Genomic DNA, 23,632 nt, shown 5'->3' with positions numbered 1-23,632 from the left:
GATAAAAAATTTTAAGCATTGACTATTTTTTAAGTTTCTGTGGACTGAGCATGAAGTTTTATTTATTGTTTGTGTAACCTCTAGTTCAATAAAATTATTGAACATGTTTATAGCTGGAGCACAAAATAGGCAATGTGATTGCTTAAGTACTGTAATGTAAAGCCATAGTCAGGGAGATGAACCTTACAAGGGAGACAGACCTTTAAGGAAAACAATAATTGCTCTAGAAACGGAGATATGTCTGAACTAAGAACACATGATCTGCATTCAGATATCTAGGTTAAGAGATGTGGAGGCCCTAGTGAAAGAGCGAGGTTTTTTCTTTATTTTGGTATTTTTATGGAAATCACTGTAGTCTAGATTAAAATTCACAGAATAACTGATGTTGTAATGCCTTTTTCTTCAAGGATGTGCTAGTGCTGTGTGAATTATAAGCTCTTCAGTACTGAAAGAGGAAAAGGTAAACATCAGTGTTGTATTGTAGGGCCTGTGTTCAACAAAGTGTACGAGCGTGTATTTTCACGTGCATGATAAGTGCCCCGAGGGCCACAGGCTCCATGTGTGAGGTGAGACCCTGCTGACGAGATGCGCCCGTGCAGTGAGGACCCTCGCGCACTGGCGCTGCTCGCCCGTGTTTGCCTTGGTTAACGGGGGCCGGACCATGCATTCCTGGTTATGAAAGTTGATATCCTGGGAGGCACTGCTGGGGTGAATTTGGTAACTGCTGCCGTAACCCATAGACCTTGTTTTGGCTTTACCGTTTCAGGTTGAAGGGAAAACAGAAGAAAACGAGGCTAACAAAAAACGTCGAAAAGGTCTTTTTGGTGTCTTCGAGGAGGTTAGTGCTCAGTGGTGTCCACACATATGCAGCTCCTTGATGAGCTAAGGAAGGAGCTGGAGTTGAGGGGCCAGGGCTTGGCTTCTTGTGCTTGGTGGGAACAAGCTTTAAAAGCTTGAATTTACTGTGTTGTGCTCTAAAGAAGAGCTGAATTTATTTCAATCGTTTGGCAGGGAAGAGAGCATTACCTAAATTGCACTGGTTTTCTTTCTGACCCAAGAACATCTAAGGTGTTGGGTTGATTTTTTTTCCTTTTCCCAACTCAGTTATTTGAACAAATTTTTGTCTGAAGAGTTTGCATTGCAGCTTGGTTCCTACCCCCTCTCTGATTAGTTATCTTTGTGACTCTGTTTTATCGTCACCAGCAGCGATTCATGTTCCCTTCTTACTGTGCTCTGGGACCAAAGAAAATATTTTTTTGGCAGCTTTTGCATGCTAGACAATGGCATTTTTAATATATTGTAGACTGTATTTCCTTTCACCCTTTGCTGATAGGGATGTTCTCTCCCTGCCACCCCGCCGCCCCCCCCTTCTCCATGAATGTTGTAGGTAAACTTGAGAAAAACAGTTTGTTGTTCCCTTGCAGGTTTCGGGCTTTTCAAGCCAAGGGACAAATGCTGGGAAAGAACAGAGTGATGGCAGAGAAGGAACGAACCAGAATAAAGTTAAATCAATGGCAACTCAACTGTTGGCAAAGTTTGAAGAGAATGCTCCAAATACAATTTTTCGGAGGCAGGTAGGTCACAGATGAACATAGAAATAATCTCTGAAGTTAAACCGTAGTCCATCTGTGAATGTGATTTGGGTTTCCAAGGGAAAAAATTGATCTGTTATCTGTTTGCAGTGTGTTGTCTTTTTTTATACTTTGTGCAAATGGAAGGTATTCCTTGCTATACTTAGCAAAGAAATGTGACTATTACAGATTGACCAATTCAAATTAGTATAATGTAGTAATATCTTTTATATTAATAAGGTGTTGTGGAATTGCAATGTCTAGAAAACTCTCGTAAGCCAGTCTGCAGAATTTTTGCTTTGTGTGGAAGTCTAAGCTGGCTGCATATAGTATTGCAGAAGGACTTTTTTCCTATATTCTGTGAATAAAGGACACTACATATCCAGTGGAATCTTTCTTTGTGGAAAATTTAGAAAGAAGGGAACCTAATATTGTGCAAGACGTGTCTGGCTGTCATGTCCACTCCTAAAGTAGGCATAATGGAATATATTTGTACATTCCACAGGGTTTTCATGGTTTGTTGTCAGTGTGACTAGTGGTGTTTTAAAAATAATCCTGTGCTGTCAAGGTAGGGATGATAAGATCAAAAGCACACTTTAGCCAGTGAGAGGGTTTGAGTCAGCTGAGTTTGGATCTGCCACCTAAAAGATCTGAAGGAAGGATGAGCAAGGTGTCAAGGTTCTGACAACCGTGGTGGCCTTCTTAGTTCTTTGAGCTTGTATCCATTTGTTTATTTACATATTTAAGTCCTCCAGAAGTGTAGGCTTTATAGATGTCAAGTGACTCTCTGTCTGTGAACCGCTGTTGTTTGCACTCTACCTGGCTACTTGTCAGTGCCCTGAGCTTTCTGCATGTGATGCCTGTGCAGAGGTTTGCTTGGCTGTGTTGAAGGAAGCCTCAGTGTGTTACCTTTTGATCACAACCTCTCTTGAAGAATGTGCTGAATTTTAAGTATGTCTTTGATGGTAATAAAATGGGTAAAAATCTACAAAATTATGCAAAACATGTTGTTAAGCTCCATAGTAATGTGTCTTTAAAAGCAGCTTCTATTTCTTTCTGTCTCAAAAGATCTTTGAATCCTATTTACTGTCTTCCTTTTTTTTCCCCACTCTGTCTTTATAATTTTAAAAATGCTTTACAAGGAGCCAATAGATAGACCAGCCCTGCTCTCTTCTGACCCTCCTGTTAATCCTCGCTTTGCTAAACCTAAGGATCTGAGTCTTCTTCCACCTCAGCCAAAAAGGCAGGTAGGCACTCATGTGGGTAACACCTGACAAGCACACCATTTCTCTTACTGCTGAGAACTCAATGTTATTGTGTAGCTACAGAATATATAAAATGATACCTGTATGTAATCTGCAGAGGTAACAGCTATATTTACCTGAGAATTGTGAAAAACATATTAGAGTTTAAGACTATTTTATATCTGCTTGATTAGATGAGAAGACTATTTGAAAGAATTAGTAGCTGTGTGGAAAAAAACCCCTAAAAACATAGGTGTTGATTTTTGTGTTATCACATCTAGACTCCAAATTGCATAAATATTGTTACATAGCTACACTTAACAGCAGCAGTACCTAAAAATTTCCCTGTACATGTACTTGATGCTTTGGGCTGTTGTAATGATAAGGCAAAGGGTGCTTACTGCTCTGAGAAACCTGGCAAAAATGTCTAAGATAAAAGCTTGAGCATTGAAAAGCTGATATTGATGCCCATCTTTTTGTATTTCTTTAAGTTGACCTTTTGGTAAGAATTTCTGCTGGAAGCTCTTTTGCAGCATCATATATATGGGGCTAAATTTTTGAATACGTTGTTTAAATTTTTCTCTTCATACTTCCTGTGACAGAAATCTCATATGAAATAGTATTGACATTCACTTTATGTTAGTGTTTTAAATGGGAATAAATATCCTGTGGTGGCATTTCAAGAGCAGTCTGCAGTGAAATGGCATCTACGTTGCATGTGGAAATCTGCAGATCGGCTTGGTGAAAAACACAGATTCATAAACCACTTGAGAATTGTTTTAAAGGCAGGTGTGCTATCCTGAAAATTGTGAGCACACTGCAAGTTGATTGGCATTAGGTTTTAAAATTTTCATTCTGAGAAATATGGAAAAATTGTGTATTTATTTGAATTGGACAGGCAGGATGAGTTAGAAAACTGTCATGAAAAGACGAACTGGAAAGTTATTTTTAAGACTGAATTTGAATAAAGCTGAACTGGTTCAAATGTTTAGTTTACTTCAAAAGCTATTTTATATAAAGATTCAAATTCAGAGACCTATTGTGAACTCCTGAGAATGTACTTTAAATCTGACATACATCATAGGTTGACTTGGGTCGGACTAGATCTAGAATTATGACAAGAGCTACTGTTGATATTCTTACAATTTATTTGTAAGTTTAGTTTTGGTCAGATGTGATGCTAAAAAAAACCCAACCCCTAAAACCTTTGCTAAAAACCCTGGAAGGAGATGTAGTGTCATCTTCTGCACTGACTCTATCTGGGGTTATTAGTAGAAACTGAGACAAACATAGAGAAGGATGTCAAGAACATGCATAAGTTATGTGGGAATGATTTATTTCAGTGCATGGACACAAGCATCAGAGGTGCAATAGATAGTGTGCAAAGAGGGATGTGAGAACATTTTATTTCTAGTTATGTGCATGACTGTGCCGCGCTTTCAGAAGCATCCTTAAAAGCTGCATATACTGCATGGTAGTGCACAAAGCAGATTTTTTTTCACTTCAAGTGTTTCCCAGTTTCAGGTGGTAGCTAGGAGTGAACACGAGGTCAGGGAACCCAAACAGTCTTTAAGTGGTTCTGATCATATGGCCAGGAGAGCAAAGACTGTACAAAAACCAGATACCGAGCCCAGTCTGTCAGGAACCTCTGAAAATCTCGCATCTGCCTGTTCTGCTGCATTTGTACTTTCTGGAGTGCTTGAGCGGCTTCAGCACCTGGAGGAAAAAATGAAACAGGTGACAAGCAATTTCTTTTCCTTTCTGTCTCTTAACTGCATATATTAATCTGTATACTGTATTTTCCCTGGATATGCTGGCTTTTTCTCTGTTGACTTTAGGTTATATTAAGACAATAAAAAGTCTTTCTACAAACTTGCTGATTATATATGTGACATTAACTGAAATCTCTCTTTCTCTCTTTCTTTTCTTGGCTTTCCTTCCCTGGCTCTTATTGCAGAAAAGAGCTCAGAACATAGCAAATAGGGAATTCCATAAAAAGAACATTAAAGAGAAAGCAGCACACCTTGCCTCAATGTTTGGATACATGGAGTTCCCAAAGGTGAATATTAGATTTTGCACCTGAAGAAGTGCTGAGTTAGAAGACATGTAAGAATTAATGGGGGGAAAAAATAGCAGTGGTTTTGGTTTTAAATTTCCTTTCATCCTGGGTGGATCTGAAAAGTAATTTGGATTCCACTGAAACTGGTAAAAAGCTTTGTTTAAATATTATGGCATAATTTAATTGAGGTAAACACAATCTACATCATAAAGCCTAGTCAGAGTACTTCAGCACAAGAGAAATGTCTTAGAGTAAACCATGTCTTGTGCTTCGGTATGTGCTGGTAGCTCACAGTTTCTAAAGAATTGGTGAGCAGTAGCGCTAGGTCAGTGTAATCTGGCATTTCTGGTGTTTCATTATGCTTTCTCCCAGCACTGCCTTACCTTACTGCCCACTGTAAATATTTTTCATAAGAAAACTGAGTACTATAATATCATTTGACGTGAACGGTTTGCTGTGATGACTCCTCACTATGCAGAAATAGTGAAAAGAACAGAATTGTAGTTATTCTCTTTCTATTTTTTTGGTGCATGACTGTGAAATTTTTCTCTTAACCTTTGCTAATGTCACTGTCTCTTGGATAACTCTCCTGTTTCTGCTCTACACAGAATAAGCTACCTACTAAAGGCTTATCCCATTCTCAGCCCCCAACTCCCTCTTGTCCTCTACCTCATGATTCAGCTGCTGCCTCTTCTCCATCATCTGTCGGTTCAGCTTCCCCTGCTGTTCCTTCTAGACAGGTACTTTATTAACAGATTTTTTCCTTTAAAATCCAAACTTGCACTAAAGCTGCTTGAGAAATGGCTTGGATGGAAGGCGCTGCCAGCAGATCAGTTGCATAGGTTGTAGTTCACATTTGAATCAAACTTTACTTTGTTCATTGTTGGTAATTCTGCATGTTTGTAAGAGGAAAGTCATCGTTAAAAATAGTTCAGGTATAAAGCTGAAGAACAGAGCAAATAGTTGACAAAATTTTTGCTTCAGTTCTGAAAATTTTGCATTGCTTCTTATTTTAAACGTTCTGTTGTTGGATAATACCACAGGCATGCCTAGCAGAGAGAGAGCTTCACATTGTATAGCTAACTGGATGTTACCGCATCAGTTGGTTGTTCTTGGGTGGCATTTGTGTTTCTTTTCATGAGAACATCTGTCTGGACTGGAGGGAAGAACCTGCACAATAACGGTTGTTTTAGCTGGATGAAATGTATTAGAATTGTATGAGCGCTTGTCAGCACAGACAGATTTTATTGTTGTTTTGTTTACTAATTTGTACTTCAAACTTGCTTCTGCACATTATTGGCTAGAATACAGTTCTTTGTAACAACAAACTTCACAGAGAGGAAACATGCATGCTCTGAATGAAAGCAATTAGGTGATTAAGCAATTTGAATCAGAGATATGGAGCTCTAATGCTGATGTTACAATGGGCTGTGCTTTTATCTGTGGAAGATAAGATGGCATTGACTTCTAACTCCTCCTGTTTTAGAAGGATTTTAATTGAAGAAAGTTTGATGTGGTTTTCAGCTTTTCAGAGCAGGTAAAGGCCTGGGTTCCCCTTCCTTCACCCACAGATTATGTAGCAGCAGTCTGGGAATACTGCAGTATTCAGTAGGGTTGATGTGGAAATGAAGGTGGAAACATCCAGTTTCTAGAAGTATTGAAGGCGACTGCTGTGACCCAATGCAGGTGCTGCTGGAGCTGACGGCTCTGCGGCCTGACACATGAAACAAGTGCTATTCAGCAGAATTGGGCAATGTCTCCATTTACAGTGAGGAGGGGCAAAGCATTCTGCCTGCTTTTGTTGTATTTAAATAGCAGTAGTTTTATGAAACACACATGTGTATTGCCCAACTTCAGGTAAGCCATGGCTGAAGGTAATTTCCCGTCTGGTAGGTGTTCAGTAGGAACATTTAGTGGAATGGGCCTAGATTTTTTTAGGTTATTTTGTACCATATTGTTGATGCTGGTTGGAAATTGGGCTCACAGCCTCGGCGTAACTAAGCAGGTAGATACTGAGCTGACTTGCAGTTTGCAAAGGCACGTTCCTCGGTTGAGATAGAGCTGTGTTGAAAAGACTCCTTTCCTCTTATTCCCCAGGAAAATACAGGCTACACAGCCTGTCAAGGACACTGCAAGCCCAGCGGGTGCCTTACTGTGGTAATCCCCTAATTCCCTTCAGCTTCAAAATAATTCCTTTGCCTGGATTTACCTCTTACTTTTTATGACCTAGGAGGTATAGCATGTGATGGGTTTTAAGCTAAGTAATGGTTTCCAAAATATTGAGGCTTGCTGCTAATTTGATTTGGAGAACTGTTGTGACAGCGCAAGGAGAATAGAAAAAAAACTGAAACCCAAACCAAACCCCAACATGAAACACCCTTTAGAATATGAGAACTAGGCTCTTAATCATATGGAAACTCTGTGAGCACTAATTTTACTGGGATTTAAACATTTTTTCTTAGACAACATCACTTGGCCTGAGCAAACATTTTTGGATGTTTTAATTCAACTGCATTTTGTTTAAAGTGCACTCAGAACCTTTTATTAGTTTGCCATTGTATTTAAATGGTGTAGCAATAGTTTGTTGTGACTTGATTTCACTCAGGGTGCATTTAATTGAAAAAGCTCTCTCCAGAGGTAATGGCAGAATGCAGCACAGCTGAGGCAAGAAAACCTTGTTCTGTCACCAGCACAGTAAATCCACCTTCATGTCATTTGGTAAATATTTGGCTGATTAGGTAGGACTACGTGTATTCTTTGGCAGATATACATGCGTGAACATCTTGATGCCTAGTGTACTGCTCTGTAGGGTTGTACAGGCTCAAGTCCTCTTGTACACATTACACATCTAAATATGGTGCATTTGGCATGGCGCGGTTGGGAATTTTTAAATAGCAGGTCTGATAATGAACAGGCAAACATTTACTTTCCTCCCCTTTGAGGAACAGAAATGAACCCCAAGTGATGATGGATTCCTGTAGGTGTTTCTATACACTGTATACTATGTATACTGTAGGTATTTTATTTTGTAGGTAGTAAATAGATTAAAAAAAAAAAAAAAAGGGGGGGGGGCCAGCCCCCCTCCCGCCCCCCCAGTTTCCTTTCCAGGGTTGCCAGTGAGTGACATTGTTAGTGCTGTCCTTGCTACAGGGGTAACCAGGAGGGAGTGGAGGGGTTAGGCAGGGTCGGCCAGCCCTGGTGTCTGCGCAGGGCTGTTGGGGAGCGGGGTGGGGCAGGGGCATGCCTGTCCTCCGGTGCCCACTGTCAGCACAGTAACGGGTGATGGACATTCACTGTGGAAATGGAGATTTCGGTGAGGCTTGTGGATGGGGATGGGGGCTCTTGAACAGTAAAGGAGCAGGGCACCGGGGGAAGCCTGCAGTCTGCAGCACATACAGTTTCTTTACACAAGTGGATCCTACCCTGGGGACAGGGGATGGACTCAGGGGCCCTTTGGACTGATGCCCAGGGCCGTTATGTGCGTTGGCAATGTGCTGCTGAAGTGTTAATGGATGTGCAAGACTCTTGTTCTCCCTACTGTTCATGTGCCTGAGGTTGATTCAGTCGTGTGATGCCTCTGTTACTTCAGCTCTGCCTCTCTTTGGCAACCTAAGATCTGTTCCTTTAAGTTACACAATCCATGTTTTGCCTTACCTTTTTTTATTTCTCAAGCGAAAATTTTTCCAAGAAGCAGATTTCTTACTGCTGTTTTTACTGTAAGAGTATTAAATCTTCAGGGAACATCTGCTGCTGCCTTGATTTCATAACAAGCACTCTGTCCAGGCCCTTCCATGGTTAAATTGTTGTCCCTGTGTTTTATCTTTTAAGACTGCACAATTTTCAGAATGAAAATTTTATCATACTCTATAAAACACTGGCTAAATGTGCAGTACTATATAAATAAAATTTGATATTATTTCAGGTGCACATTTTCAAGTACTGCACATGACATTTAACAATATGGACCTCTGTGCTGTGAATATGTACCAGTAATTGTGATATCTTGAGGGTGGGGTTACAGGACTCAGAATTTGTATTTGTCGTCTTTGTTCTGAGAGAGATCACTAGGTAAGTCTGGACTTCAGTATGAAAAAGCGCTTCAAGATTGCTTAGCCAACAGAAAGAGCTCCCTTATGTCACTCTGTGTTTCTGCATTTTGTCAGCAGAAGAACAGAAGATAATGGGAGTCTTTCAGTTTTGTAAGACTTCATGAGATATGACCTATAAATATCAGCACCCTCCCATCCTCTAAATAGTTACTACTGTCATTTTAATTTCAAGTGAGTACTAATACTATTGTCAGCCATGACGATCCTTTGCACCTGTTGAATTTTCATCGTAACAGTATAAGGTATAGTGGCATATTTATTGAAAATGGTGGCTAAGAAGTCTTCCTGTCTTATTACAGAAACCTGTTATTATGCCTCAGTCTTGAAAGAAGCACTTTAAAGGAAGGCTATGGAAGCATGTTGCTTCTTTTAAGGACATACAGTCATTACTACTTATTAAGAATTAACTTCTGTACGATACTATATGCAAGTTGCCAGTAATAATCAAAGCTACCTTCTAGTTTTAATCAGCTGTCAAAATTCACATAGGTAGAATTATGAATTAACAGATGTTATATTACAGGCTGGTCTTTGGTTATCCCTGTTTTCTGTTTAAAATTGGATTGACCTTCAGAAAACTGTGTTCATCTGAGCTTTGCATGCATGAATCAACACAATACGTCATAAGAACTATGAAGATGTTGCAATCAGTAGGCTTTGCTGCCTGCAGAGTTTGGACCCACTACTTCCCTTTGTTGACGTGACTCTAATTACCAGCAGTAAGCAGCGCTTGGGTGTTTCCTACACACAGTAACTTATTACTCAAATGTTGTTTATCTCAGAGGTAAAATAGACATAGCAGGTGGCATAAAAAGAAATTAATCGCCCTCAAAGCAAAATAAGACCAGGAGAATCATTAAGGATATGAAACAGCAAAGGGAAAGCATTGCATGCTTTTGGAGGCAGAGAGCGTATTTCCTTTGTTGTATGAAAATACTACTGAGGCTTACTTGGTGGTTTGCTGTTACAAGTAATAGCACAGGGAAATACAGAAGGCAGCTTTCTCTTCCCACATTAATAGCCACCCTGATCAACCTGCTGAAAAGCTTTGGCAACATGTCATTGACAGGTTAGTACTCTTAGTAAATCAGAAATGCTTGGGGGATTTTAAGTGTTTCCTTGGTTGTTTCCTGAAATTCACCATGTAAGGTAACTAAGATTCCTTTCCAACAAAGGATTTGAAGCTACTGGTATAAACCTGCCTGAACTGTGAGTGGTAGCCTGGTGCATATGGACAGTAGTCCCAGCACTACAAATTTGCATACGTGTGTGGGACGTCACGTACAACAGTAGCCTCAAGGGTAGGAAGTGCATGAGCAAAATATAACACCTCTTATGCGTATACTGAGTTTCTAGGGTACCTGAGCAGCATCAGGCAGGCAGAGATGTGTGTGCTGGTGACCAGAGCTAAGCTGTGTAAGAGCTGACAGGTTCTCTAAAGGAACGTGTGTAGATTTGGGGTCAGACCCTCTCTCCTGCAACTAGAGTTTATTACACTTCCATGATGAAATGTGCGGGGATGCCGTTGAAGTCCTTGTCGCTATAAGCAGGGTGCGATTTAGAGAAGACACGGAGTTGCTCGGCAGTTGTGCTGTTGTCGTATGAGGGCAGAGGCTGTGAGCCTTGCAGGGCAGCACTGCTCTTGCACGCCCTGTCACTCCCATTCTCTGCAGGTTTCTGCTGGTGGCAGGTGCTCATGGGGCTGCCCCAGTGGATTCTCATCTTGCCCTGATTTTTCTGTTTTCTTATTGCATGGCATTAGGATAGAATAGATATTTCAGTCGGAAAGGACCTGTAATGATCATCTAGTCCCACTGCCTGACCATCTCAGGGCTGACCAAAAGTTAAAGCACGTTATCAAGGGCATTGTCCAAATGTCTCTTAAACACTGACAGGCCTGGGGCATTGACCACCTCTCTGGGAAGCCTGTTCCAGCGTTTGACCACTCTCTCAGTACAGAAATGCTTCTTAATGTCCAGTCTAAACCTCCCCTGGTGCAGCTTTGAACCATTCCCTCGCATCCCATCACTGGATCCCAGGGAGAAGAGCTCAGCACCTCCCTCTCCACACCCCCTCCTCAGGAAGCTGTAGAGAGCAACGAGGTCGCCCCTCAGCATCCTTTTCTCTACACTGGACAAGCCCAAAGTCCTTAACTGCTCCTCCTAGGACATCCCTTCCAGCCCTTTCACCAGCTTTGTTGCCCTCCTCTGGATGCATTGAAGGACCTTCACATCCTTCTTAAATTGTGGGGCCCAGAAGGGCACACAGTACTCCAGGTGAGGCCGCACCAATGCTGAATACAGCGAGATAATCACCTCTTTGGACCGGCTGGTGATGCTGTTTGGCGCACCCCAGGATGCGGTTTGCCCTCCTGGCTGCCAGGGCACGCTGCTGACTCCTATTGAGCCTCCATTCAGCCGGCACCCCCAGATCCCTTTCTGCAGGGCTGCTCTCCAGCCATTTCTCTCCCAATTTAACCTGGGACATAACTCCGTCCTAGGTGCCGAATCTGGCATTTCGACTTGTTAAATTTCATCCCATTAATCATAGCCCAGTGCTCCAACCTATGTAGATCGCTCTGCAAGGCATCTGAAAGGTGCAGTACCGAGGCTATAGCAAATTGCTCTCCTCTTGACTACCCACATATGTGATTCAGTGAGGAGAACCAGGACAGAGCTTCCCCCAGTGATTTCCTTATTAAACAGACTCTCTTAAGATGAGCTGTAATCAGTCCTCCAGTCCCTGTGCTTCCTGCCCTCCCCACCGGTCAGCAGCAGCAGTGTTTGTGCTGGTGTTGGTGGATGAGGAGACCAGAGCAGTCGGCAATCTTTTGGTCGCCGTCTTAAACTGAAATCCCATTTGCTTTTATCTGGAATGTGAATTCACATTCATTACAAGAACACTTCCTTTAACATTTTTTAAAGTGTGTATAAAGATGCAGTTTTCTTGTTTTGACTGCTTTAATGTTGACACAGATTGCTCCAATGGGTGGGGTACAGAAATAACCTTGGTGAATTGGAAGGTGTAGCTCAGGCTCAAGGATACTTTTCCTGAAATACAACTACTAGCACTTTAAGCGTTGTTTAACTGATTGCTCTAGTGTTTACCTAGTTCAAGGTAAACTTTCTGCTTCAACTGACTTTGAATGCTTTCTTTTACCTAGGAGCTCATGGGTAATAAGTTGTATGAGGCCTAAAAGTTGCTCAGCGTATTCAGAGGTGCAGAATTTGGGGAGGAAAATTTTGTCTTCTGTGATCACAAACAATACAAAGAAACATAGTTTTCCTGTAGTAGAAAGTAATCTCACTTATAGTATCAGTTTATAAGTTAATGTACCACTTAGCACAGCATTGCAGCATGTAATTAACATTTGCTGTTGTTACCCCACCAGTTGTGCAGATATTGAACAGTATTTAGAAGTCTTTTTATATTAAACAAAACCAAGCAGTACAGAAGCTTGTCCCTTGAAGGGCCTTTGTCATCTTAACATACATATCCTGTATCTGCCTGGATATTAAGTTAACTACGGGGTAGCTCTCAAAAGATAAAGGAACCTGGAAGGGGCTGGACATGTTCCCATGTTCCTGAACTTGAATTTTTTTTTTAGCAAGAATTTTTTTAACCGTCATAATTTTTGAAAACACACCTACAATGCATTATAGTTGCTTTCGAGCCTGACAGAAAATGCCTTAAAACTATTTTAAAGTATCATGAATACCATTGCATTTGTATGTTTCTCCTTTCACGTGTTTTGGCACGGAAGCCTGGACTGTGCAGTCAGAGGTCTGTCTGTGGTGTGTTTGGAGCCGCAGCCTAAGGAACTGCAGTGTTCTTGCGGGCCTGTCTGTTTGATAAATTGATTTAGAAGCAGCCTAACATTAGTGGCTGCAACAGTGTGGTGAAGCAGATTAAAGGAGATGTCTTCCTTTCATGAACATAGTTTTGTCAGTTTTCCCTGGCATTGAGTCACTGGGAGAGGGAGAATGGTTGCTCCATGAGCATCAACAAAACATTTCTGTGAGGGACTTCTAGTACATTTTCATGAATGTTTCCTGAAGTGCCAGTTTGTGGTCCGTTAATGTGAAGTTTAATCCCCACCGCTGTTCTGAAACACAACAACAAAGACCCAAGAAGTCAGTGAACAGCAGGGTGTTTTTTTAAATCTATCAGTATGGTCCAACCCCGATAGCCTTCCACGGACATGGCGGGAGGCCTTGTGCTGCGGGAGCAGCATTTGTTCCTAGCAACTATCTCTCCATCATCAGCAGGGAGAAGCCTGTGGGCTGCACGGAACCTTTCTGTGGCCAGCAGCTGGACCACGCTGATCATGCATGAACATGCTTGTGCTCTGCTCCACTTTGCCTCTGCTCTTTCTCCTCTCTTCATCATTGTTTGCATGTTTTCAGATCATTCGTGTCCTTTTCTCTTTAAATTCTTTTTCAAGAATAACTAAAGCTCTTCCTTCTATTCTTCATCTTCTCCCCTTTTCTGGTTAGATGACTGTAGGAAAGGTCTCGCGTGCAATTGGAGCTGTGGCTGAAGTTCTTGTCAATCTGTATGTGAATGATCACAGACCCAAGCCACAGCTTCCCCCCCTTGAACTGGTAAGACTATAAAAACCCTTGACTTAAAAGAGTGGTGCTTCCACAATGTCATCCTGACTTAAGACCCTGGTTGTGGAGCACGTCAAGCATTATGAAAGGTCTAACACTTATTAAGGAATCAAGTGCATATTGGCAAAGTGTGCTAATGCATGGAAGTGCTGGAAATGTTGCTCACCGTGCCTTCTATTTATATTTTTATTACTTGTCTGTATGAATTAAAACTTCAGGAGGCTTTTATTAAATATAATTACTGGTACAATTAGTAACATAAGACAATTATTACTCAGGGTGGTTTCTAAAGAAAGTTTTGTACAGTACATGTTTATGCGGTTATTTATAACACACACATGCTGAATCACCATGCCTCATTTTGAAGAGAGCTGTTTTTAAACTCTGATGCTGTTCTGTGTTGAATTCAGAATCGGTCTGTGGACAGAGCTGCAGGTTCTTGCCCCATTCCTCATTCATCTCCTGCCTCCACTGCGCAGAGCTGTCAGGTATTGGGAAGCAAAGTAAGGTGTTGTGTTGTGGTGATGACACTTACTTATTAGCCAGCACTAAACTCCGACTGCTTCTGCTTTGTTGTAACTAGCTGACCTGTTCTATTAACATCATATTTTTAAAAACGCATTTGTGTACTTTTCCATTTGCATGGTTGTTCGTTTGGAAAGTTTCATACTCTGAAGTGATCCATCACAGCAAAATGGATTACTAATGGCACATTTGGAGTAGGATTCTCAACTTTTAAGCACAAGAGTGTGACTTGTGACAGTGAAAATTGTGACTTGCACTTAACATTAGAAAAACTGTTCTGAGGCCTGCTTTTGCTGGCAAATTAAAGATGAGTTGTGTGGACTGTGCGCTGCTGTCTGAATGTGCCTGGACTCTGCCAAGCCTGTGCCTCCTCTGTCCCGTGCGTGGTACCTCACCTGCGGCAGCGGGGACAGTGGAAGGGAGCGAGATGGTGGCGGCTGTGGTCGAGACAGGATGCTCATCTGTACCAACCTGCAACTAAGCAGAATACAATAATGGAAAGTAACATCTTCATACCTGCCTCTGATAAGAAAAGGGAAACCCAGTGGCATCTAATAAATTTATAATTTATTTTTCTGTAGCTTTTGCATGTATACCCAGACAGGATGAGATTTGTGGTGATTAAAGAATGTTGCCAGCCTAAATTCAACAAAAACTTTCAAAATAGTTTCAAGTTGTTAATATGGATGATATTTTAAAGTCCAATGTGTTAAACATATTCTCTGTGTGGTAGGAATTAGATTGATTTTTTTAAAACAAACCAAGCCCTGGCTTGGGCTGTAGTCTCGGGAGGAACATGGCTGAGAAGGGAAGCACATCTGCAGCTGATGGAGATGGTAGTTCAGACACCAGCACTAAAGACTGTCAGGTTTTCTTCCTGGACCTTAATGCATGAGCCTACATTTTCCTCAGGAGTGTGTATGAACTGAGACTTCAAGGGCGTCCGTTTTCTTAGCTCCTAAAGCGTGTCTGTTGTTTGCAAGGCTTGCAAGGTCTCCCATTGCCATCTTCTGAGAAACACCAGCGCCCGCAGCCATGAGATGCGGGTGCCTGAGCTGGTGTGGTGCCGCGTTGTAAATGAGCATTTGGGGCTGATGCTGCTCTTGTACCTGAGCAAACGCAACATGTCAGTGGACTCACAGGGAGAGGCTGGATGCAAGTCCAGCTGAAAACTCACCCCTTAAAGTCCTTGTGATGTCTGGTTTATGAATTACTGCGTAAACCTACAGAATTGCAGAAAATTAGTAATAAAAAAGATGACTGATGCTTATTTTAATTGTGTGTGGAGGGGGATGTGTAAAACTTCAAGCAGCCGCCCCCTTAATAAGAGTTTATATCTGGGGGTAGTGCAACGGCTTTATGTGAATTTCTATTTTTATCTTTTAACAGGGATCTCTGCGAAAAGAATTTCCTCAGTCTATTGGGGGGAGTGACATTTGTTATTTCTGCAAAAAACGGGTATATGTTATGGAGCGGCTGAGTGCAGAAGGCCACTTCTTTCACAGAGAGTGCTTCAAGTGTGAAATATGTTCTACAACACTCCGTTTAGGAATTTATGCCTTTGATGTTGAAGAAGGTAATATAGGAGCTATTTAAGAATATTTTAAAATGTCCAAGTATTGATGCCTTTAATGGAACTAGGGAAAAAGACCTGGCCAAGTAGCTCGGTCAGGAGGAGGTCTGCCAACTGTGTTGTTTGCGTCCATGCTGATCTTTGAGTCCTTGTACTTGCAGTTCTAGTCTTTCAAAAAAATCCAGTTAAGACAGACCTGAGCTTTCAGTGAAGAAATCCTCAGTGAAAAACAAGTTGAGTGACCAAAATGCAGTTTGTCCAATCCCAGGTCGAAGCAGGGGGCAAAAGAAGGTGATTTTTCTCCAACAATACAGGATTGTTCTCATCTCTTAATAGCTGGCTGCTAAATAACATAATTTATAAGGATAATCCAAGATAGTGTCAGATTTACATGGATAGGCGCAAGTATAGATTATTTCTTTCAAGATGCTATGTCTCAGGAGTCGAAAGCAATAGGAGTGGCCAAGCAGCAGCGTGGTTCATTCCAGTCTGCTGTAGAACAGGAGGTTCAGGTCTTGGGCGCTCAGTCCCACGTCCAACCTGGGGCTTGCAGACGGGGAATTATTTTTTGCCTTTTTTTTTTAGTGTAGAGAGAAATTATTAAACTGAATTGAAATTCCCTTGCCACTTCCAAGATATTTTGGTAGAACCCAGTATTAACCTGATCTTCTGTGAAAGGATTAAAGACACAGGACAAAAGGTGGTTCTTTTGCAGTCCAGAGAATCTTCTGCAAAGGCTTTTTTGAACTGATTATTTGACTTTTTGCTGCTTGATGTCTTGTGTTGGTTTGTGACTTGGTATTTCTAGAATCTTGTTTTTCTGCTGTTTACTAATCTTAAACCTGTGTGGTAGATAAATGACCTCACCTTATTTAACAAAGGTGCAAATCTGTGTACTGCAAGAGAAGCCCATTCAGAGCTGTGAGCTATTCAGTCGGTAGCAAGTTTCCCGTTCCTTTTGCTGCCCAACCGTTAATTATCCTGATTTCGTCTTTTTATAGACTCAACATTCATGGGTGTAGATAAAAAAATCATATAATGTCTATTTTTTCTTGTAGGTAAATTTTACTGTAAACCTCATTTTACACACTGCAAAATCAGTAGCAAACATAGAAAGAGAAGAGCAACGTTACCGCTCCAGGGGAAGGTATGTATTGGTTATGTTACTAATGCAGAAAATGTTGGGGCAGCTTTATGTGGAACTGGGTGCAGTACTTGTGTATGTGTATACATATGTGTATGTGAGATGTTTTCTGCCTGATGTTCAGAAGTAGTAAAATCAATGCTAAAATATAACCTCTTGTTTCTGTGAATTTGGCGTCTTTATAGTTTGGTTCTCAATGGAAATTAACTTTTCCTATACAAAGTAAAATTGAACTTAAGAGCAATGGGCAACGAAAACATGTATAAAACCAGTATCAGAGACTGGACTTTCTATTTTTAGAAGTATATTTAACATTTTTTAATGCTTTATATAAGGAGGCAACAGAAGCATGGAAGAAAGAGGAACCCAAACCCTCAGAGACCACCACAGAAAGCACTTTGTCTACTGCTAGCAGTCCAGAGGACAGGTCTCCAGGTATCCTGACTTCCTTCTTTAGGGGCATGCTAAGCTGGCCCCTTCGGGTGACAAGGGATCTGCTTGACATTCCCAGACGCCTGTCTAACTGGATGCATGGTTTTCTGCACGCTACCAATCTTCATTTCAGGGACAATGCATATAACTATACCTACTTGTACGAACTCTTGAGCCTTGGTGTGCCATTCCTCTGTGCTCTTCTAGAGGTACTTACTCATATGTACCGGGAAGCAGAGCTGTCACTTGAAAATGTGCTTGAATGGGTGAAAAAATTCTATAGGGTTTAAATTCTTCTACATGTCTTGCTCAGTTGTGCCTTTCAGATTTTCAAAATTAACAGCCTCACTATTTTCTTGAGGTTTTGGTTGGTTGGTTTTTTTACTTTTTATGCAATTTTAATATGTGACTTAAATGAACAGTGGATTCCTTCTGATATAAATGAGGTGCAATCAAAGTGTTCACTGTACTGTATGTTAGAGCATGAAGGGCAGTGTCCAGAGACATTTCCAGAACACAGATACGGATGAAGGATATTTTGTAGATTTTCCCTCCATCCCCCGTTTTATCCTGTGATCAGACCATTGAGGGGGATGGCAGTACATTTTAAACCCATTTTTCTCCCTGTTCTCCCCCCCCCCCCCCCCCTTCTTTTTTTTCCTTCATTAGACCAAGAAAGAATGTATGTTCTTTCAGATATTTGGGGAATATTTATGACAAATGACTGGGTTTTGAAACCTGAATATGGCGCATACCTTTTTTTCTTGCTTTCATCTTTGCTCTGGGTTATGAGGTTTATAACTTGCATGAATATGTTTAAAAAAAAAAAGTACTTAATTCACATTGCTCCTAGTCATGTGTTTTACATTTCTTACAGGTGATAGATACCCTTTGTAGATAGTGGGTATAATCTGTACTCCTAATTTATTGAACATTTTGAAATAAATTTGAAGAGCAAATCTTAGTTGAGTGAGGGCTTCGTTGTAAGTCAAAGGAACTGGTTGTGTAGTTAGACCTGACTTATTCCTCAAGTCCAGGCTTCCTCATTAGGTGGCTGATTCGAGGAATATCAATTTATGGAGCACTCATCTGTAACTGAAGTCAGTGCTGTTGTGCCTCTGGGTAGGCACTACTCCTGTTGTCTTCCGGAATTTTTTAAAAATACAAGTTTAGAACAAACAACAAAAGCCTATAAATGTATTCTAAGGAGATTACTTCTTAGTTGAGTATTTTGTTCATTTCAAAGCTGATGGCAGAAAGGTGAAATTCTATTATCTGGAGCAACCATTAAGTAAATTTCTTTCAGATGTCTCTCAACAAGGTCTACCTTAATCAGAAGGTGTCAGGACAGGTTAAATAAGCTATTTAACAGCAAGGAGACACCACCATCGCAAATTCTGATTTACTTTCAGCATAGTTAGCCAGTGAGGTAAGCATGCTCCCTGCCTCTCAAATACTTAAATGTTTAAATTCAGAAGTTAACTGGGAAATAGGTAAATACATAAACATGGTAATATGTATAACCTAAAATTAAAAGCTTCTGTAGCATTTATTTCTAGCAAAAAGAATGTGGCTTAAATAAGAGGAAATAATGTCACATTCAGTTAGTACCAAAGCTGAGGATCACCTTCCAGTGGTCTTTAATGACAGCGCTGCTTATGGGCTGGCAGATTTTTCTATTATTTTTTTTAACATAATGTGGGAAAAGATTATTTGAATTGTTTCATTTCCTAGGTATGAGAAGGAAATTTGTCTTCTGTTTAAAATAAATGACAAACTGTATTTTTCTTCTAGATAGTTTGACTTTCTTTAAACTACGAGGATAAAGCTTTTCACGTTTTAGAGTGCTTATGTATTTTGGGGAAAAAAAAATGTTAAGTATATGCGCAGAACTTGAAAAAGTGCTTGAAGAAAATTGTTTAGGTATAAGGAAGCATTCATTTGAAATAAATTGCCATTAATGCTCAAACATGTATTCAGCAAAACTTTGCTAGAATATTGACTGGACACAGTGACAATTATAGTAACATGGTGGGCATCTGTATGTAAAGAAATGTATCTGTACCTCTTTTATAGCGTTGAAAAAAACCTACTTTGGAACACTGTATACTTTTAAATTATTTGCTAATGGTAGTAATTGTTTCACCCTAAAAAGGAAAAAAACCTGCAGTGCGATTTACCCTGTTATTCATGCAACACAGCAGACTGCTAAGTGGTAAAGCTTTAAAATTTGGCTTGCTATCGATTTTGATTTCAGTTTGTCAACTGCACAGTCTTTGGGAACATTTTTTCCTGAAATCTTCTCCTGCTGTCTACTACAGGAAATTTTCTTCTTTTCAGTGGAGTAGGCATAATGGTAAATTTACAGAAAGAGAGCTCATACAGTGAGAAGCATGGAAATCTCTGAAGTCCCCTCTGAATTTAAAGCAAATTAATCTTACTGGTAGAAAGTTTAAAAATAAAATACAATAAAAAATAAAAATATGGTATTGGGTTTATATAGATTTATATAATGGGGAATAAAATCCCTACATTCCCAGAACAGAATTTAGGAACTTCCATAATGAAAACATATTCCTGAGGAATCTTAATGACACTGTGTAGTCCACTAGGAGTTTGCAGGTGATTTTGTTGGGAAGATTTTTTTATTGGTATCAGTCTAATTGGTAGAAGTTTTTTAATCTTGTCATCTTAATATTCTGCTAGTAAGATTCATACCTATTTATCCTCATTCATGGTTTAATGAAAAAAGGCAGTTTCATTTTGGCCAATTCTTTGTGCCTGTGTAATCTTTCTGATGCTTTCATATACAACCAAGTTAAGTTCTGTGTTTTTTCTCCTGCTGTCTTCTCTGTCAATCTCCCTCGTTGCTTTTAGTCCAATTCATCATTCCGGTGCTGCACCCGCTCACTGGCTGAAGCCTTTCTGCTCTCAGGTGATTTTTTCCGCTTGCCAGTTCCGAAATTGTGTGACTAACACTGTTGTTTGACAGCATTTCATTGCACGGTTTTTTAAGACTTTTGGAGCAAACTGTGTGTGTCTGGTATATTAATGGATGTGAGCTTTGGCATGATCATTCAATCTGTTGCTGAGTTCACGGTTCTAGAAAAGGTAACGTCTGTGCTCTCTGTAGAGAATGTTCTTCTCTCTGTGTCTGTGCATGTACACTTCCTTGTGCCTTTAAGGGAAGTTAGGAAAGTAATTTTTTTCTTGAGAGAACTAGTGAAAGCCTTATTTCTTTTGAAGTATTTGAAGGAAAGATTTCAAATAAGGTCAGGACAAGATTAGCCAGCTGATACTCCTGGTTAGCGTGAGCACCTTTTCCCGTTGAGCTCAAATATGCCATCAGCAAGCAACATTTGAGTGCTGTCGCACTTTCTAAGCACTTCTTTGCTTTTGTACTGGAAAAGTACGATATAAAAGGGTTCTGTTGAAAAAATAGCCAAAGTGATGCAAATTCCAGTCTTCCACCCCAGGTAACATAGTAGGCAGGCCTGACAGCAATGGATGTGCATGCTGGTTTTACTCTGTAATATCAAAATGCCAAGTTCGTGTAACCCGAGTGTTTTGGTTTGATATTCTGTTAACTAATTAACTAGATCCCACTTGTCACTATTTTGTCTTGCTGCATGAAACATTGCCACCACTCTCCGTGACAAATTTGTGTGATTATTTTCTATGTATCTTTCTATATAAGTCCCAGTACGTATAATCGCATGTTGATAATCCGGAAGGGGAAATGAATCCAAACAAGAACCAAGGGCGCAGTCTGACAAGCAAGTGTGCGAAGGTTTTGGTTGATATGGTTATGGCCCAGCCTTCCCTGCCCAAGATCCCTTTCAAAGGGAAGGGCCTTCAGGCATTGATCTAATTAGCACTGATCTAATTAGCAGTTTTCAGGAGGGGCCAAACATCCTCTGCCACTTGCCCCATTTCACACACCTCAGCCAGGAATGCAGAAGGGCTGCAGGGTCAGAGCCTCACACCTTATCTCGCTGACCTGTTTGTTCACGTGCCTAAAGCCATAGGATTTATCTGTGTGGGCATCCAAAAATGTCTTGATGGCTTTGAAAGTCCCCACACTGTGCCCACACAGAAACCTCTCAGTATTTTAAGCTCCACTTCCTGCACAAATGGGTAGGGCATGACTTCCTATGTATTTCAGGGCTACGGTGTTTTCTTACAAAGCTCAGCATGCTTTGAGATGAAGGTCGTGACACAAAGGTCTGCCATTTCAAACCTCTTCCCATTGCTGTGTTTTTTGCCCTCTGTTGCAGAGTCTTCCTAGCTCTTCCTGGCCAGTGAGGATTCTGTCCTTCTCCTCCTAAATCTTCTGTCTTCATTTGACTTTGTAATCTTAACTGAATATTTTTATTAAATAGTTTTTAACGCTGTATTTAAATTTTCACATGGAAATTCTGTATTTTGCACACAGTGAAAATTGTTTTAGCTTTATTTATGATATCTGCTGTAAACAAAAATAAATGTAGTTCTTTATAAGTCTCCTTGTTTCATCTTTTCCTTTTAAAAACATTTCCTGAGGACAGACACTTAATGGTGACTTCACACTCGTTTCACAAATTCCTCTTCTGGTGGGTGCTGTTGTGTTGTCTGTCTTGTGGCCTGACCCAAAGGCCAGAGTTTCACTGTGGTGGTATAATGGGATGTGTGTCCCTTTTGAAAGGGACCTATGTCAGAGTCCTTGACAAGTTCTCCTATCCGCTGCAGATCGGGAGGTGCCTGGTGTTGGGATTCATCCTCCCTGCAGATGATAAGTTGGTGGTGGTGAGCATGGGGGTTGCTTGTGTTACATATACAAATGGCACTTGTCCCCTTCTCTTTGATGTCTGTTACCTTTCCTTAAGTTTTTATTTTACATATTAACCAATGTCATAAAGGTCATGCTAATTTACATGTCTTTGGGATCTTACATCGTGTACAGACAAAGCAGGTAATAACTGTGGGTAAAGCTTTACCTTTGCTGCTGGCTCTGGAGTGCTGTTTGCAAGCTCCCTGTATCTTCTGGACCTGTGGAAGCTTCAGCTAATGGTGACCTATTTATTTTCTGTCAACGGTGGTCTTGTTTTATTTATTTTGCCTTCCTCTGCTCTGTCATGGCTTTTTTTTAATTTTCATTTTTTGTTTTTTAAAGCTGGTGGTGTGGTTCTTTTTAAACAGTAGCTTCTCCAAAAGAGCTTTCCTGAGTCTTCCCCCCGACCCCATCTTCTTTCTTTTTGGTTGCTCTGCAATTCTTCAGCTATAATCTCTTCCTTTGTATTTCAAGAAAAAAACAAATCCCAGAAAGAATAGTCCTGATAATTTAATGGGAGGATTGTATGATATATTTTTTTAAAGTTAATTCAAACTGAGCCTCACTACGGTTGATTGAGTGACAGAAATGAATTTTTTGAAAGTGTTGCTAAAGACAACATTGCTAAAGAATAATAAAAGTTCTTCCCAATGAACTAATCCGTCCTCCCTGCCAAAGAAGCCACCATGCACAGTCGAAAGTTTGTTGTATGAGGGGGAGATGATTTGCATAATGAAAACATAGGGCAGTGAATGCCATTTAAGACAATACTTGGCACTTTCTTAATTGCAATGGACAAAGCAGTTTGGGTAAAACTGAATTTACTCCTTGCACAATTTACAGTTTCAGAGCAGGCTCATTTCTGCTGTCTTTACTTGATCATTTTAGGCAGAGGCAGTGGCATGGAAACATCAGAAGAGGTTTTTGTGTCTGCAGAAGGTGATGATTTGTTTGGCACTGCAGCTTTGAGAGGCATCAGATGTTCATGCTGTTCTCATAAAGTTTCACTTATTCCTGCTAAAATATCAGTACAATAGCTTGGAACTGGTGATTTTGGAGTCTAGATTTGTAGTAATTGTGTTGCTCGTGGTGGCACAGAAGGCCCCAAAAGTCAAGATCACTGCCAATTCCTATCACTAGAGGGATATACCTAGTAGTAGACAGTCCCTGCCCTGGGACGCTAGTGAACAAGACAACACACAGTGTATGGAAAGAAATAAGACAGACACAAGGAGCAACGTGAGGGGAGCGAGTTCGTTAGTTCTCTCACCCTCAGTCAAAATCATTATACGATAAAACAAAATATCCCTTGTTTTGCTCCCAGTAATGCTGCTAGAGGAAGAGACTGGTGGGTTAAGTTCTGAGCGAGTTTAACAAGCCTAATTTGGGACTCTTGTCTTCCTCCGGCCACGTGAGCAGACATCACCGTGAATAGGAGGCTTGAATCCTCCTGCTGCTGTTGTGTTGAGCTCTCTCCAAAAGCCCCAGTGCTCCAGTCTCCAGCAAGCACGCGCTGTTACAATGCACCCCAGAGCAGTCCTGCTTTGTCCCT

At 40.7% G+C, this 23,632-nt stretch overlaps 1 protein-coding gene across 1 annotated transcript in view; it reads left to right on the top strand.

Annotated features, from left to right (window-relative positions):
- The window catches only part of MICAL2 (microtubule associated monooxygenase, calponin and LIM domain containing 2), a 56,758-nt gene extending 35,005 nt beyond the window's left edge, over positions 1 to 21,753 (top strand). The window contains exons 14-26 of the mRNA XM_010086494.1: positions 767 to 838; positions 1,425 to 1,574; positions 2,714 to 2,818; positions 4,334 to 4,552; positions 4,773 to 4,874; positions 5,483 to 5,614; positions 13,480 to 13,587; positions 14,007 to 14,099; positions 15,511 to 15,697; positions 16,753 to 16,841; positions 17,174 to 17,273; positions 20,148 to 20,205; positions 21,548 to 21,753. Of these exons, the coding sequence (XP_010084796.1) occupies positions 767 to 838; positions 1,425 to 1,574; positions 2,714 to 2,818; positions 4,334 to 4,552; positions 4,773 to 4,874; positions 5,483 to 5,614; positions 13,480 to 13,587; positions 14,007 to 14,099; positions 15,511 to 15,697; positions 16,753 to 16,841; positions 17,174 to 17,273; positions 20,148 to 20,188 (1,398 nt within the window). The 3' untranslated portion in view covers positions 20,189 to 20,205; positions 21,548 to 21,753. The remainder of the gene's footprint in view (positions 1 to 766; positions 839 to 1,424; positions 1,575 to 2,713; positions 2,819 to 4,333; positions 4,553 to 4,772; positions 4,875 to 5,482; positions 5,615 to 13,479; positions 13,588 to 14,006; positions 14,100 to 15,510; positions 15,698 to 16,752; positions 16,842 to 17,173; positions 17,274 to 20,147; positions 20,206 to 21,547) is intronic.
- Positions 21,754 to 23,632: the final 1,879 nt, after the last annotated feature.

Source organism: Pterocles gutturalis, unplaced genomic scaffold, assembly GCF_000699245.1.
Source record: "Pterocles gutturalis isolate BGI_N339 unplaced genomic scaffold, ASM69924v1 scaffold6851, whole genome shotgun sequence".
NCBI classification, from domain to species: domain Eukaryota; kingdom Metazoa; phylum Chordata; class Aves; order Pterocliformes; family Pteroclidae; genus Pterocles; species Pterocles gutturalis.
This window is presented reverse-complemented; position numbering and strand designations above follow the sequence as displayed.